This window comes from Theropithecus gelada, chromosome 19 (assembly GCF_003255815.1).
Source record: "Theropithecus gelada isolate Dixy chromosome 19, Tgel_1.0, whole genome shotgun sequence".
NCBI lineage: Eukaryota > Metazoa > Chordata > Mammalia > Primates > Cercopithecidae > Theropithecus > Theropithecus gelada.
Window position 1 is genome coordinate 26,422,805 of NC_037687.1, and position 12,595 is coordinate 26,435,399.

Genomic DNA, 12,595 nt, shown 5'->3' on the forward strand with positions numbered 1-12,595 from the left:
AACTTCCTCTTTCGGGGTTCTTCCTTTCTGTCTCAGCTCTCCGTCTCTCTCTCTTTCTCTCAGCCTCTGTCTTTCTCCCTGTCTCCCCTACTGTCAGCACCTCTTCTGTGTGGTGAGTGGACCGCTCACCCCTCTAGGTGAAGATGTCGGCCCAGGAGAGCTGCCTCAGCCTCATCAAATACTTCCTCTTCGTTTTCAACCTCTTCTTCTTCGTGAGTTGCCTCATGGCTCCCCAGCCCGGGCCCAGCCCCTGCCGCTAACCCTGCCCTCATCTTCCCCCGTGGCCCACCGCCGTATCTGCCTCTCCTCAGGTCCTGGGCAGCCTGATCTTCTGCTTCGGCATCTGGATCCTCATCGACAAGACCAGCTTCGTGTCCTTTGTGGGTGAGGGGGGCTGGGGCAGGTGGGAGGGCCTCCCCCAACCCAAGTGACTTCCTGTGGTCTCCCTTGTCTCAGGGAGATCCATGGTGCCCTACTCTGCAGGCAGGTCACAGGCTCCCATCCACTGCTCACCATTGCTTCGCTTCTCGGAGCCTGCGTCTTCTTCCGGCAAATGGGGTTGTGCATACAAACAATGACCATGAGAGCCATTTCTCAAGCACTTCCTATCTGTTGGGCCTTGTGGCTGGTCAGATGCCCCCACAAACCTTCCCCTCTCTTGAGGTTCAGAGAGGGGAAGTCCCTTGACGGATGTCATATAGCAAGGAAGTAAAATAGCCAAAATAACATTAATAATGATAGAAAAAAAATAATGAAGTGTGACCCTAAATAATAATGAAATATGACCCTAAATATTCATATTTAAGAAGTCTTTGCCCTGCGTTGAGGACTGGGTTGAACACATGTTCCCGTGTGTCCCTCAAAATGATCCTAGGGGCCATGTGTGGTGGCTCACGCCTGAAATTCCAGCACTTTGGGAGGTCGAGGGAGAGGATCACTTGAGGTCAGGAGCTCGAGAATAGCCTGGCCAACATGGTGAAACCCTGTCTCTACTAAAAAATACAAAACATTAGCCAGGCACGGTGGCACGTGCCTGTAGTCCCAGCTACTAGAGAGGCTGAGGCAGGAGAATCACTCGAACCTGAGAGGTGGAGGTTGCTGTGAGTCGAGATCACATCACTGCACTCCAGCCCAGGCGACAGAGCGAGACTCCGTTTCAAAAAAAAAAAACCACACACACACAATAAAGAAACAAAAAAACCTCTGAGAAACAGATACCGTCCCCTAGGCCTCAGGGAGGTTTAAAGAGCCAAGCCAATGTCACAGAACAAGTGATAGGGCTGAAACTACTGGGGATGAGGAGGAGCTGAAGGAGGAAGGAGAGGGTGAGAGGAAGAGAGAGATCCAAGGATAGGAAAGAGAGGCCCAGAAAGAAGACAAAGTTTCAGAAGGAGACAGGGACTCAGGGTGGGGCAGGGACAGAGTCCCAGAGAGGGCACCAGGATACTGCTCCCCACTTGGGCGGCTGCCTAGGCGGGAAATGGGGCTGCCTGGAGTTGTGCCACCCGGCTTATCATTGCTCCCCTCACCTCTCCCAGGCTTGGCCTTCGTGCCCCTGCAGATCTGGTCCAAAGTCCTGGCCATCTCTGGAGTCTTCACCATGGGCCTCGCCCTCCTGGGTTGTGTGGGGGCCCTCAAGGAGCTCCGCTGCCTCCTGGGCCTGGTGAGTGTCTCATCCCTCTCCATCCCTAGGAACACTCCTATCCCCACCCTCAAAAATGGCCTGGGCCGAGGCTGCGAGGGTAGTCAGCCTGATCTCTCCACTCTGCTCCCCAGTATTTTGGGATGCTGCTGCTCCTGTTTGCCACGCAGATAACCCTGGGAATCCTCATCTCCACTCAGCGGGCCCAGGTAAGCTTCCTGCAGTGGCCACCACCCACCCCCAGCAGAGAGGAGGGGGAAGAGAGTGGTGGGAGGGGGTGGAGAGAGACAGAGAAACAAAGGCAGACAGGGACTGACCTAGATAAAGAGAAATAAGAGGCTGGGCCTGGTGGCTCACGCCTGTAATCCCATAATCCCAGCACTTTGGGAGGCTGAGGCTGGAGGATTGAGTCCAGGAGTTTGAGACCAGCCTGGGCAACATAGTGAGACCCCATCTATATTAAAAAATATATCCGGGTGTGAGGGCATGCACCAGGGGTCCCAGCTACTTGGGAGGTTGAGGTGGGAGGATCACTTGAGCCAAGGAGTTTGAGGCTACAGTGAGCCATGCACTCATCCTGGGTGACAGAGTGAGACCCTGTCTCAAAAAATAAATTAATAGAAAGACACACCGATCCGGACCAAGGGAGAGAGGGATAAACAGCTCCAAAGGGAAACACACAGGAAAAAGAACGAGAGAAAGAAAAAGATGCCCTGAAAGAAGAGACAGAGACTTAATGAGCCGTAGAAATAGTGGGAGAAACAGAGTGACAGACCTGAAGTACACAGAGCTAGCCATTCAGTGAGGATCTGAGACTGACCCAGAGATGCACAGGGACTGCCTGAGGCTGGCACAGCCTGAGAGGGGGTGGGGTGGGGCGGGGCACGTGAGGTCCAGACTCACTGGTGGCCTCTCAGCTGGAGCGAAGCTTGCAGGACATCGTAGAGAAAACCATCCAAAAGTACCGCACCAACCCCGAGGAGACCGCGGCCGAGGAGAGCTGGGACTATGTGCAGTTCCAGGTGAGCCCTCTCCTCCAGCTCCCTCCCCGACTGACCCGCCTCAGCCCTGTGCTTCGAGGAGACTCCACCCCAACGTGGCCCCGACCCCCAGCTCTACGACCCGAACGTACCCCCACCCCTCCCAGGCCCAACGCCCCCCACTCCCCAGATGACACAACTGGCCCCGGCATGGCCCAGTCTCCCAGAACCCAGACCCTGGCATGGCTTCGCCATCTACCTTGGGAGACTCCGCCCCCGCCCCGACCCCGCCCCGACCGGAGGTAGTCAGGCCCCTAGTCCCAAGACCCTAGCGAGACCCGGCTTCCTACCCCGCAGTGAGTCTGGCTTCCATCGGACCCCGCCCCCGATGAGACTCACAGGGTCTCGCACTCCTATTCACCTGTCGGGTATCAGAGGCTCAATCGCACCGCCCACCAATCTCTGGTCCAGAGCGAGACGCTGCAGCTACTTCCCCAGCCCCAGATCACCCCGTGACCCGTCTCTCCCAGCCCCATTTCCCGTAATGTCCCCTGGCCCCGGCCCCATAGCGACACCAGCCCACTGGCCCCACTCCACACCCACCACTTAGTCCCCTGCTTCCCGACCTGACCTCATACCCATCACCTTGTCCCCTGATCCCCAACATCATATGTCTCCAGTCTCGGTCCCTCTGACCCGTATCCCTCTCCCAGCTGCGCTGTTGCGGCTGGCACTCCCCGCAGGACTGGTTCAAGGTCCTCACCCTGAGAGGTAACGGGTCGGAGGCGCACCGCGTGCCCTGCTCCTGCTACAACTTGTCAGCGACCAACGACTCCACAATCCTGGATAAGGTGATCTTGCCCCAGCTCAGCAGGCTTGGACAGCTGGCGCGGTCCAGACACAGTACAGACATCTGCGCGGTCCCTGCAAACAGCCACATCTACAGCGAGGTGGGCAGGGGTTCGGAGCATAAACCTGTCGAATAGGGCGGGGCCTGCGGGAGGCGCAGGGCTGCCGGTGAGGGGCGGGGCCTGAGAAAGGGCGGGGCTACAAGAAAAGAAAGGTGCGGTAGGCGGGGCGGGGCCCTCTGAAGGGGGCGGGGTCCGTAGGAAGGGCAGGACCTAAAGAAAAGGCGGGGCTGGCTCTGGAATACAGACATCTAGGGAAGAGCCAGGCTTGGAAAAGGTGAAGTGAAGGTGCACTAGTAGTGAGACGAGAGAGGCCTGGTGACTATGGGAGCGGATAGATGCCTGAAGGCGGTGAGAGTCAGGCTGAAAAGAACGCTGGCCCTGGGCTTGAGAGTCCCAGAAAGAATCCCTTTAACTTTTCCCTACACCCGCAGGGCTGCGCGCGGAGCCTCCAGAAGTGGCTGCACAACAACCTTATTTCCATAGTGGGCATTTGCCTGGGCGTCGGCCTACTCGAGGTGATCTGGCCCCGCCCCCACCCGCGATCTGCCGGGATTTACCCTAGATGGCCCTGCCCTTCATTTCGCGTCCTCCGGTTGCCTGGGAAGGACGCGCTTGGGGCGGAGCGCAGCCCACCCCAGCCCTCCCGCGGCTCCACCCAGCACCAGGGGTGGGGGCGGCCTAGCTTCAGGGAGCCCTGATTGGCTGCACGCAGGGAAAACCTCCTGCTATTGGCTGCGATCTCCCTCCCCTTTCCCCGCAGATGACTGTTATGATGCTGAGCGTGCAGCTACAGCGCAGGGCACTCCGCCGGAAATGCGAGCCGCACTTGCCGGGCGCTCGGGGTTCGAGCCCCGGGCCCAGTCTGATCGCTGACGGCGGCGGCGGGCGCAGCGGCAGTCTGTGGGGTGGTTGGGGCATGGCGGGTGCCTGCCCCAACTGGGGGGACAAGACCCCGCAGGGCAAGCTGCCCATGGCCCTGGGACTCTGGCCGCTGTGGGTTCAAGACGAGGACCAGCCTGATACTGGGAGTGCAGGCGCAGAATTAGAGGCCAAGGCAGAATTAGAGGCTGAGGCAGAGGGGGAGACAGATGAGCCTCCAGAATAAACGACCCTGGGCTTGCTTCCGACCTTACTCCTTCTCAGCCTCTACCCCGACCCCGCCTCCCCACCTATAGCAGCGGCGCTTCCCCTACCCCCACTTGTTGCAGCTGTTCCCGCCTCATCAGCCAGTCCTGCAGCAGTTTCCTTCGAGCCCCGCCCATTTCTACCTATCCCGTTATCCAGCCCCGTCCCGCCTAATTCACGGCCCCACCCCTGACCTTTCTCGCTCGGGTGGGCATCACCCCCGTCTCGCCAGCACCCCTTCGACTTCTCTGACCTCATCTCCTTTCTCTATAGCTCGGGTTCATGACGCTCTCGATATTCCTGTGCAGAAACCTGGACCACGTCTACAACCGGCTCGCTCGATACCGCTAGGCCCCGCCCCCGTCACGTGCGCTGGGCACGTCCCTGCTGCCTGTAAATATTTGTTTAATCCCCAGTTCGCCTAGAGCCCTCTGCCTTCACATTCCCCTGGGGACCCAGGTGGCTGCCTGCCACCGCTGCTGTCACCTCTCCCACGGGACCTCGGGCTTTCGTCCACAGTTTCCTGCCCCCATCTGTCGGCCCACCACCTCCCACAAGATTATTTTTCACTCAAACCTCAAATAAATGCCCTGCGTTTTTGGTAAAATAGCTTTATCCTCTGTCAGAACACAAACCAACAAACTTTGAGAGGGCAGGGAAGAAACAGTCTAGCTCACAGCTCACTTGTGGGGGAGATGAGATTAGAAAGCTTCAACCCACTACTTGTGCAGCTGAGATAAAGTCAAGACCCTAGCACCCACTTATAAATATCTCGTTATATTAAAAAAAAAAATATTTCCAGGGCCCACCTGGCTCTGCTCCTGCACAGAAAGGGTTAATCTTCACTTTGTGATCTCACAGGTCATGGAGTGAGGGTGGTAGAGAGAGGCAGAAATTTCAGGGGGAGGGGTGGCTGGGAAAAAGTAAAGGGGACAAGCCAATGTGTAACTACGGCCCTCCAAGACATGCAGAGGAGTGGGGGGGCCCTGCCAGGGGCTGAGAAGTCAGTGCTGTACCTGGAGGTTGTCTCACTCCTGTCCCCACAATCCCTGATACTCCGGAGTGATCTGTCCTTTCAGACACCCACTGTGAGGTCCCAATATTGGGGTTTATCCTTTCCTCAGTCCCAGCCTGTTCAGCACTCCAACCAAGTTTTGGGGCCCTTCTAATGGGGGGGATGGCCCCAGTTGCTTAGGCCTCTGAGGTCAACCCCTTTACATCACAGCCCTCTCCCCAAATAAGAAGCATGAGGTGAGCTGGAGGACCCTCCCTGGGAGGAGGGTGTTCTGCGGGTGAGCCAGTTTTGGGGTCCCCCTTCAGTCCCTGACCAGGCGGTAAATGTGATGCTGGGCCCCACGCTCGCTGGTGGAGACCTCGAAGACATAGGCGGTGCAGAGCAGCAGTTCCTGGGTGTCTCTGTTTGTCACCACCTGCCAGGGAGGCCAGGACAAGGGACTTATGCTTAGAAGGGAGGGCAGGGACCCCTATGCACCCCCGCCAAGTTATCATGGAATACCCAGCAGGCTCTTTTCTATCTCCAGGAAACAGGCAGCCACCGTATCATGTTCCCCAAGAGAAAGGCATGCCCAAAAGTCAGTTCCCTCAGCTGAGCGTTGGCAGTGATGGTGTATCACGTCTCAGGGTCAATCAGGTTCCCATGATATCACATTCCCCAGGTAAAAGGGATCCCCATCATGTCACAGGCAAAGAGAGAACCCTCCCTGCAGGTTCCGCAGTCAAGGGGTCTCTGCCTCACCAGTCCAAAGAGTTAAAGGGGCTCCCACCATGTCATGTTCCTTGAGAAGCTGAGGATCTGCCTCAAAGTGTCCTCCAGTCAGCTTCCCCAGGGAAGGAGGGCTTACGTGCGAGTGCTATGGGGCTGGGCGTGGTGGCTCATGCCTGTAATCCCAGCACTTTGGGAGGCCTAGGCGGGTGGATCACTTGAGGTCAGGAGTTCGAGACCAACCTGGCCAACATGGTGAAACCCCCGTCTCTACTAAAAATACAAAAATTAGCCAGGCATGGTGGGGCATGCCTGTAATCCCAGCTACTCAGGCGGCTGAGGCAGGAGAATCGCTTGAACCCGGGAGGCAGGGGTTGCAGTGAGCTGAGATCTTGCCACTGTACCCCAGCCTGGGCAACAGAGCAAGACTCCATCTCAAAAAAAAAAAGAGAGAGAGAGAGAGGGCTGTGACATCCCCACCACATCAGTTCCCTAGGTGAAGGGGTCCCCTAAACTAAGGGTCAATGGTGGGGTCCCCACTGCATCAGTTTCCTGGTTAAAAGAGCCTCAGGCTGAGGGCTCACTTCGGAGTCCCTGCTGTGTCAGTCCCTGGGTGAGGAGTTCCCCTAGACTGAAGGTCTGTTATAGGTACTGTCCCTCCACACTGGGGGCCCCTGGGGGCCCCCACTCCAGCCCAGCCCCAGGCATCACCTGGAGGATGGTGAAGTTTTCCAGGACGCTGTTCATCATGTATCGCTCAGGCAGCTGCCGCAACTTGTGCAAGAAATTCACCAGGTACTCGCACATGGGCGAGCGTAGCAGGCGGTACACAAATCTGCCATCCTCCAGCTGGGCCCGTTCCGTCTGAACCAAGGGGCAGGGAGTGGGGAGAATGGTGGCTGAGAGACACACGGGTCACCCCAGGAACTGAGCTCTACCCTGTGCCTCTAAGATGCCATCACACTCAGTCTCACTGCCACCTTCCTTTCATCACCCCACCCACAGTGACCGGAGACTGGGCCTGAACCCTCAGGGATCCAACTCAGGATCTCTGAGCCTGCAAATCACAAGCCCCTCAAAGTGATGCTCTGAACCCCCAAAGACCTCTGAACTCCTCTAGCCTCCCAGCCCTCAGATACCCTCCAAAGACGCCTCCATGACATTTTCAAACTCTAACCTCTAAACTTGAGACTTCCCCAGGTCTCCAGCAACCCCTAAGTGTGACTTCTGAACTTCTTGCCCTAGGAACCTCTCCATATCCTTAAGACCCTTCTCAATCTCAGTGACTCTAAATCTCTATACTACACATGACCTGTCAGCCCTTAGAATGATCCCTACCTGTGACTTCCGGACTCCACATTAGCTCCCAACGCATGCATTAAACCCTCAAAAGAGGCTGGGACCCACTCCCTCCACGCACACCCCAAATGCCTGAGCCATCATGGCTTCTGGTCCATTCTGCACCCCCAAGTGCTGGGTGGCTGGGCGCTCACCCGCCCAGAGCTCCACCCCTCCAGCCTCACCTCCACCTTCTCCACCACCTGCTTGCCAAAGGAGCAGACCTTGGAGGAACAGGTGAGGGTCATGTGTTCCAGGCTCTCATACTGGCTGCTCACTCCATAGAAGCCACCACTGCTGATGCTGCCACCGGCCCCCGCCTCCTCGCCACTTGGGCCCCAGTTCAGGTCCGCCTGGGAGATGGGAAGGCACAGATGAGTCAGAGGGGACGTCCCTTATAAACAGTGGAGACTACCGGGCCCGGTGGCTCACGCCTGTAATCCCAGCGCTTTGGGAGGCTGAGGTGGGTGGATCACCTGAGGTCAGGAGTTCAAGACCAGCCTGACTAACATGGAGAAACCCCGTCTCTACTAAAAATACAAAATTAGCCGGGCGTGGTGGCGCATGCTTGTAATCCCAGCTACTGGGACACTGACGCAGGACGCAGGAGAATCACTTGAACCCGGGAGGCGGAGGTTGCGGTGAGCAGAGATCGGGCCATTGCATTCCAGCCTGGGCAACAAGAGCGAAACTTCATCTCAAAAAAAAAAAAAAAAAAAAAACCACAGCGGGGACTCTGCCCCATAGCCTAGTTTTCCCATTAGCCCTGCAATTCCCGGCTTGATTCCTCAGTGCTTTTTTTTTGGAGACAGGATCTTGCTCCGTCACCCAGGCTGGAGTGTGGTGGTACAATCACAGCTCACTGCAGCCTCGACCTCCTGAGCTCAAGTGATCCTCCCACCTCAGCCTCCTGAGTAGCCAGGACCACAGGTGCATGCCACCACACCCAGCTAACATTTTGTATTTTTTGTAGAAACAGGGTTTCACCATGTTGCCCAGGCTGGTCTCCAACTCCTGGGCTCAAGCGATCCTCCCACCCTGGCCTCCCAAAGTGCTGAGATTACAGGCGTGAGCCACCGCATCAGGCTTTCAAAGTTCTCCAAGGGCTGGTTTCTGGAAAAGATCCACCGCCCATCCGTGTTGAAGAAGTCTGGGTCCCCAAAACAGTCTTGGCCCTCTCTCCCCAGTAACCAAAGGAACCCTGGAATTCAAATTCAACCTTTTTTCTTTTCCTTTTTGTTTTTTGAGACGAAGTCTTGCTCTTGTTGCCCAGGCTGGAGTGCAATGCCACGATCTCGGCTCACTGCAACCTCCGCCTCCCGGATTCAAGCGAGTCTCCTGCCTCAGCCTCCCAAGTAGCTGGGATTACAGGCATATGACACCATGTCTGGCTAATTTTTGTATTTTTAGTAGAGACGGGGTTTCATCATGTTGGCCAGGTTGGTCTCGAACTCCAGAACTCAGGTGATCCACCCGCCTCGGCCTCCCAAAGTGCTGGGATTACAGGCATGAGCCACCATGCCCGGCCAATTCAACCTTTTTCTCTTGAAGCCCGCAACTCAAGAGTTTAGCCTCTTCCAAGGGACTGGTTACTAAGGAGGCAGTTACTGCTTAGCAACCAGTTCAAGATGAACACCTCCCTCTCAGCCCCTCTACCCTGGTTGCTAAGGCAAGTTGCTACTCCCTAGCAATGGGGCTTCACAGAGCCTGCGGAGGCCTGACTCCTCCTCAGAGCGCTTCCCCCTCGGCCGAATCTGAGAGGTCAGACTCCCTCCATAACCCCAGTGGCCAAGTGCGTAGACAGCTGGCCAAGTGTCACTAGGCCAAGTGGGACCTAAGGAAGCCTAAGAGCTCATCACAGGTTTGGTCTGGGTCGCCTCTCAAGGAGGCGACTCTTCCTAACTTTAGTTGCTAACACTGTGCCAGGTCAGTCTTCTCAGGGGCTCAGCTCCATCCCTCACTGTGGCAAAACCAAAGACCTTACCAGCTGCTCCTCTGAACCCCTTCAGCAGCTGGGCTTCCTAAGGGGGTGGCTCTCCAGTCCTGGGACCTGATGAGGCCTGTCTTAAGCCCCAGCAGTGTCTAAGCCCTCAGCTGCACATCCCCAGAGCAGTTTCAGACCCCTGCTTCACACGGCAGAAAGCTCCAGAACCATGAGCAACAAGCTCCAGAACAGCAACATTCCCAGCGAGGCCAATAAAGTTCAGACCCTCAGCAGCCTTTCTTTTTTTTTTTTTTTTTTTTAGACAGGGTCTCATTCTGTCACCCAGGCTGGAGGGTAGTGGCACAATCTTGGCTGACTGCAGCCTCCACCTCCCGGGCTTAAGTGATCCTCCCACCTCAGCCTCCAGAGAAGCTGGGACCACAGGTGCGCACCACCACACCCAGCTAATTTTTTCATTTTTTGTAGAGTTGAGGTCTTGCTGTGTTGCCCAGGCTGGTCTCAAACTCCTGAACGCAGGCGATCCTCTCGCCTCAGCCTCGCAAAGTGCTGGGAAGATAGAAGTGAACCACCACACCTAGCCAGGCTTTCTTCTCAGAGATTAGATCCCTCTACCACCTTTGTTACTATAAGAACTAGCACCCCCTAAACATCTAGGCAACATTTATTGAGCCCAGGCCAGGTGCTGTGGCTCACACCTGTAATCCCAGCACTGTGGGAGGCCAAGGTGGGTGGATCACTTGAGGTCAGGAGTTTGAGACCAGACTGGCCAACATGGTAAAACCCTGTCTCTACTAAAAATACAAACATTAGGCCAGGTGCAGTGGCTCATGCCTGTAATCCCAGCACTTGGGGAAGCTGGGGTGAGCGGATCACTTGAGGTCAGGAGTTCAAGACCAGCCAGGCCAACATGACAAAACCCCGTCTCTACTAAAAATACAAAAATTAGCTGGGCATGGTGGCACATGCCTGTAATCCCAGCTACTTGAGAGGCTGAGGCTGGAGAATCGCTTGAACCCAGGAGGCAGAGGTTGCAGTGTGCCAAGATCGCACCATTGTACTCTAGCCTGGGCCACGGGAGCAAAACTCCATCTCAAAAAAATAAATAAAGAAAAACAATAACATAAAATAAAACACATTTATTGAACCCCTGTAGTGTTAGTCATCGTACTGGACACTAGACCAAGTAGCCCTAAGAAACACGCAAGATGGGCCCTCTTAGTCACAGTTATATAAATGGCATCTGACACCAGGCCTCTACACAGGAAGTGCTCAGTAAATGATTGCTACATAAATACAGGACTTGGCCAGGCGTGGTGGCTCACACCTGTAATCTCAGCACTTTGGGAGGCCAAGGCGGGCGGATCATTTGAGGCCAGGAGTTCAAGACCAGCCTGGCCAACATGGTGAAACCCCGTCTCTACTAAATATACAAAAATTAGCCGGATGTGGTGGCGGGTGCCTGTAGTCCAAGCTACTGGGGAGGCTGAGGCAGGAGAATCACTTGAATCCAGGAGGCAGAGGTTGCAGTGAGCCAAGATCCAGTCACTGCACTCCAGCCTGGGTGACAGTGAGACTCTGTCTCAAAAATAAATAAACAAATAAATGAATACAGGACTTGACAAAGCCACTCCGTGGCTCCTTCCATCACTTCCTCAAAGCCAGACATTCTCTAGCAACAAGGTCTGGTGAAACTGATGCAAAGCATCATTCCCCTCTTTAGAGAACAGGGCCTCCACAAGTCCACTGGCAAAGGGGAGGGGGCTGTTCCTTAGCAGCAAGGCTTGGTGCAGTCAGGTGGGGCACAGGGAAGCCTGGAATGTGGCAAGCCCATGCCCAGGACCCCATTAGTTACACGGCCAGGTAACTCGCCATATTAGTTACATGTGGCAATATCCAGGGAGGCCCAGGCACCCCCACCCTGGGGACTGGCCTCCTGGGTGTTCCTTGTCGCAAAGAGGGCTGACACTCCAAGCCATGAGGACTGACCGGTACGTCCCAGGCTGACGTGGCAGGGCCTGCGACCATCTCTCTTAGGGCCAGAGGCCTTTGCTGGGACACCACAGGATTTGTGAGCACTTTTGGTTTTGCTGCGACAACTCACCCAGAACTTGACCAGGAAGAAGGCGTGGGGGGGGCCACGATCATACAGCTCTCGGAGGCCACCCTTTTTCTCGGGGAATTTGTCGTAGATCTGCCGGACGTCCACGCTCTCGAGTGGCGGCGCTCCGGGGCTGGGGCAGTGCTGGCTGATGTGCACAAACAGGTGTCTCTGGTACTGAGGAGGGTTGGCCGTGGGTGAGAAGTTGGAGATGGGCTGGATCTCCAGCCCGTGCTGCCTGAGCCCACCAAATGCCATCACCATCCCCACAGCTCTGGCCAGCTGTTCCACGCTGTCCACCCAGCACTGGGCCTGACTCCCACCCGTCGTCCCCACTCCTGTTTCCTGCAGCCCCTGCAGTCCCACAGTCCCCAACTCCCTGCCACACCCCCCAACTCCATCTTCACTGCCTCAGCCGCAGCACAGGCCTCCCGCCCTCACCCCAGCCTCCAACCTCGCCTCTCCAGTTCATCCCTCACGTGGCACCAGACCTGCTCCTGCCCCTCCCCTGGTCATAGCCCTCCCATAGCTCCCCAGCACCCCCAGAGCAAAGCTCACACCCCCTACGCCTGGTCCTATATAGAGCAGGTGCTCATAAATGTTCAATGGATGGAAGACTGAATTAATGGGAATCCAGAGGTCTTATGGTTGATGTTTTGATTGATGTTTATATGGTGTGGCAGAGACTGCTACGTGTTCACAAATCCTGGTTCCTTTACACAGTGTGAAACTACATTTCCCAGGCTGCTTGGCAGTTAGATGTGTCCACGTGACTAAGTTCTGGCCAATGGGATATGACCAGGCCTGACAGTTGACACATCCAAGCCAGATTC

The 12,595-nt window shown here is 56.0% G+C and overlaps 2 protein-coding genes across 13 annotated transcripts in view; one reads left to right on the plus strand and one right to left on the minus strand.

Moving 5' to 3' along the window:
- Positions 1-5,265, plus strand: CD37 (CD37 molecule). Of its 6 annotated transcripts, none has more exons than XM_025366632.1 (8): positions 1-212; positions 312-384; positions 1,539-1,663; positions 1,777-1,851; positions 2,560-2,664; positions 3,336-3,572; positions 3,965-4,048; positions 4,932-5,265. In XM_025366632.1, exons 1-8 carry the CDS (start codon positions 144-146, stop codon positions 5,007-5,009), a joined length of 846 nt encoding a protein of 281 aa, XP_025222417.1. In that variant the 5' UTR covers positions 1-143; the 3' UTR covers positions 5,010-5,265. The 6 variants fall into 6 exon arrangements, with proteins under 6 accessions (XP_025222417.1, XP_025222418.1, XP_025222416.1 ...); XM_025366636.1 differs by having other exon boundaries at positions 7-212; positions 312-380; XM_025366635.1 differs by having other exon boundaries at positions 46-212; positions 312-366; positions 3,336-3,582; positions 3,979-4,048.
- TEAD2 (TEA domain transcription factor 2) overlaps positions 5,254-12,595 on the minus strand; it is a 23,507-nt gene continuing 16,165 nt past the window's right edge. For all 7 annotated transcript variants that reach the window (XM_025366626.1, XM_025366630.1, XM_025366629.1 and 4 more), the window contains 4 exons: positions 11,766-11,939; positions 7,905-8,072; positions 7,093-7,245; positions 5,254-6,088 (listed from right to left, as the gene is read on the minus strand). In XM_025366626.1, coding sequence (XP_025222411.1) covers positions 5,975-6,088; positions 7,093-7,245; positions 7,905-8,072; positions 11,766-11,939 — 609 coding nt within the window. In that variant the 3' untranslated portion in view covers positions 5,254-5,974. The remainder of the gene's footprint in view (positions 6,089-7,092; positions 7,246-7,904; positions 8,073-11,765; positions 11,940-12,595) is intronic.

Excerpts from the sequence above, each read along its gene's own strand:
- CD37 (XM_025366631.1), top strand. The coding sequence starts at position 144 with ATGTCGGCCCAGGAGAGCTGCCTCAGCCTCATCAAATACTTCCTCTTC. Across the intron at positions 385-1,538 it reads CAGCTTCGTGTCCTTTGTGG|GCTTGGCCTTCGTGCCCCTG; the intron begins GTGAGGGGGGCT and ends CACCTCTCCCAG. Across the intron at positions 2,665-3,335 it reads GGGACTATGTGCAGTTCCAG|CTGCGCTGTTGCGGCTGGCA; the intron begins GTGAGCCCTCTC and ends TCCCTCTCCCAG.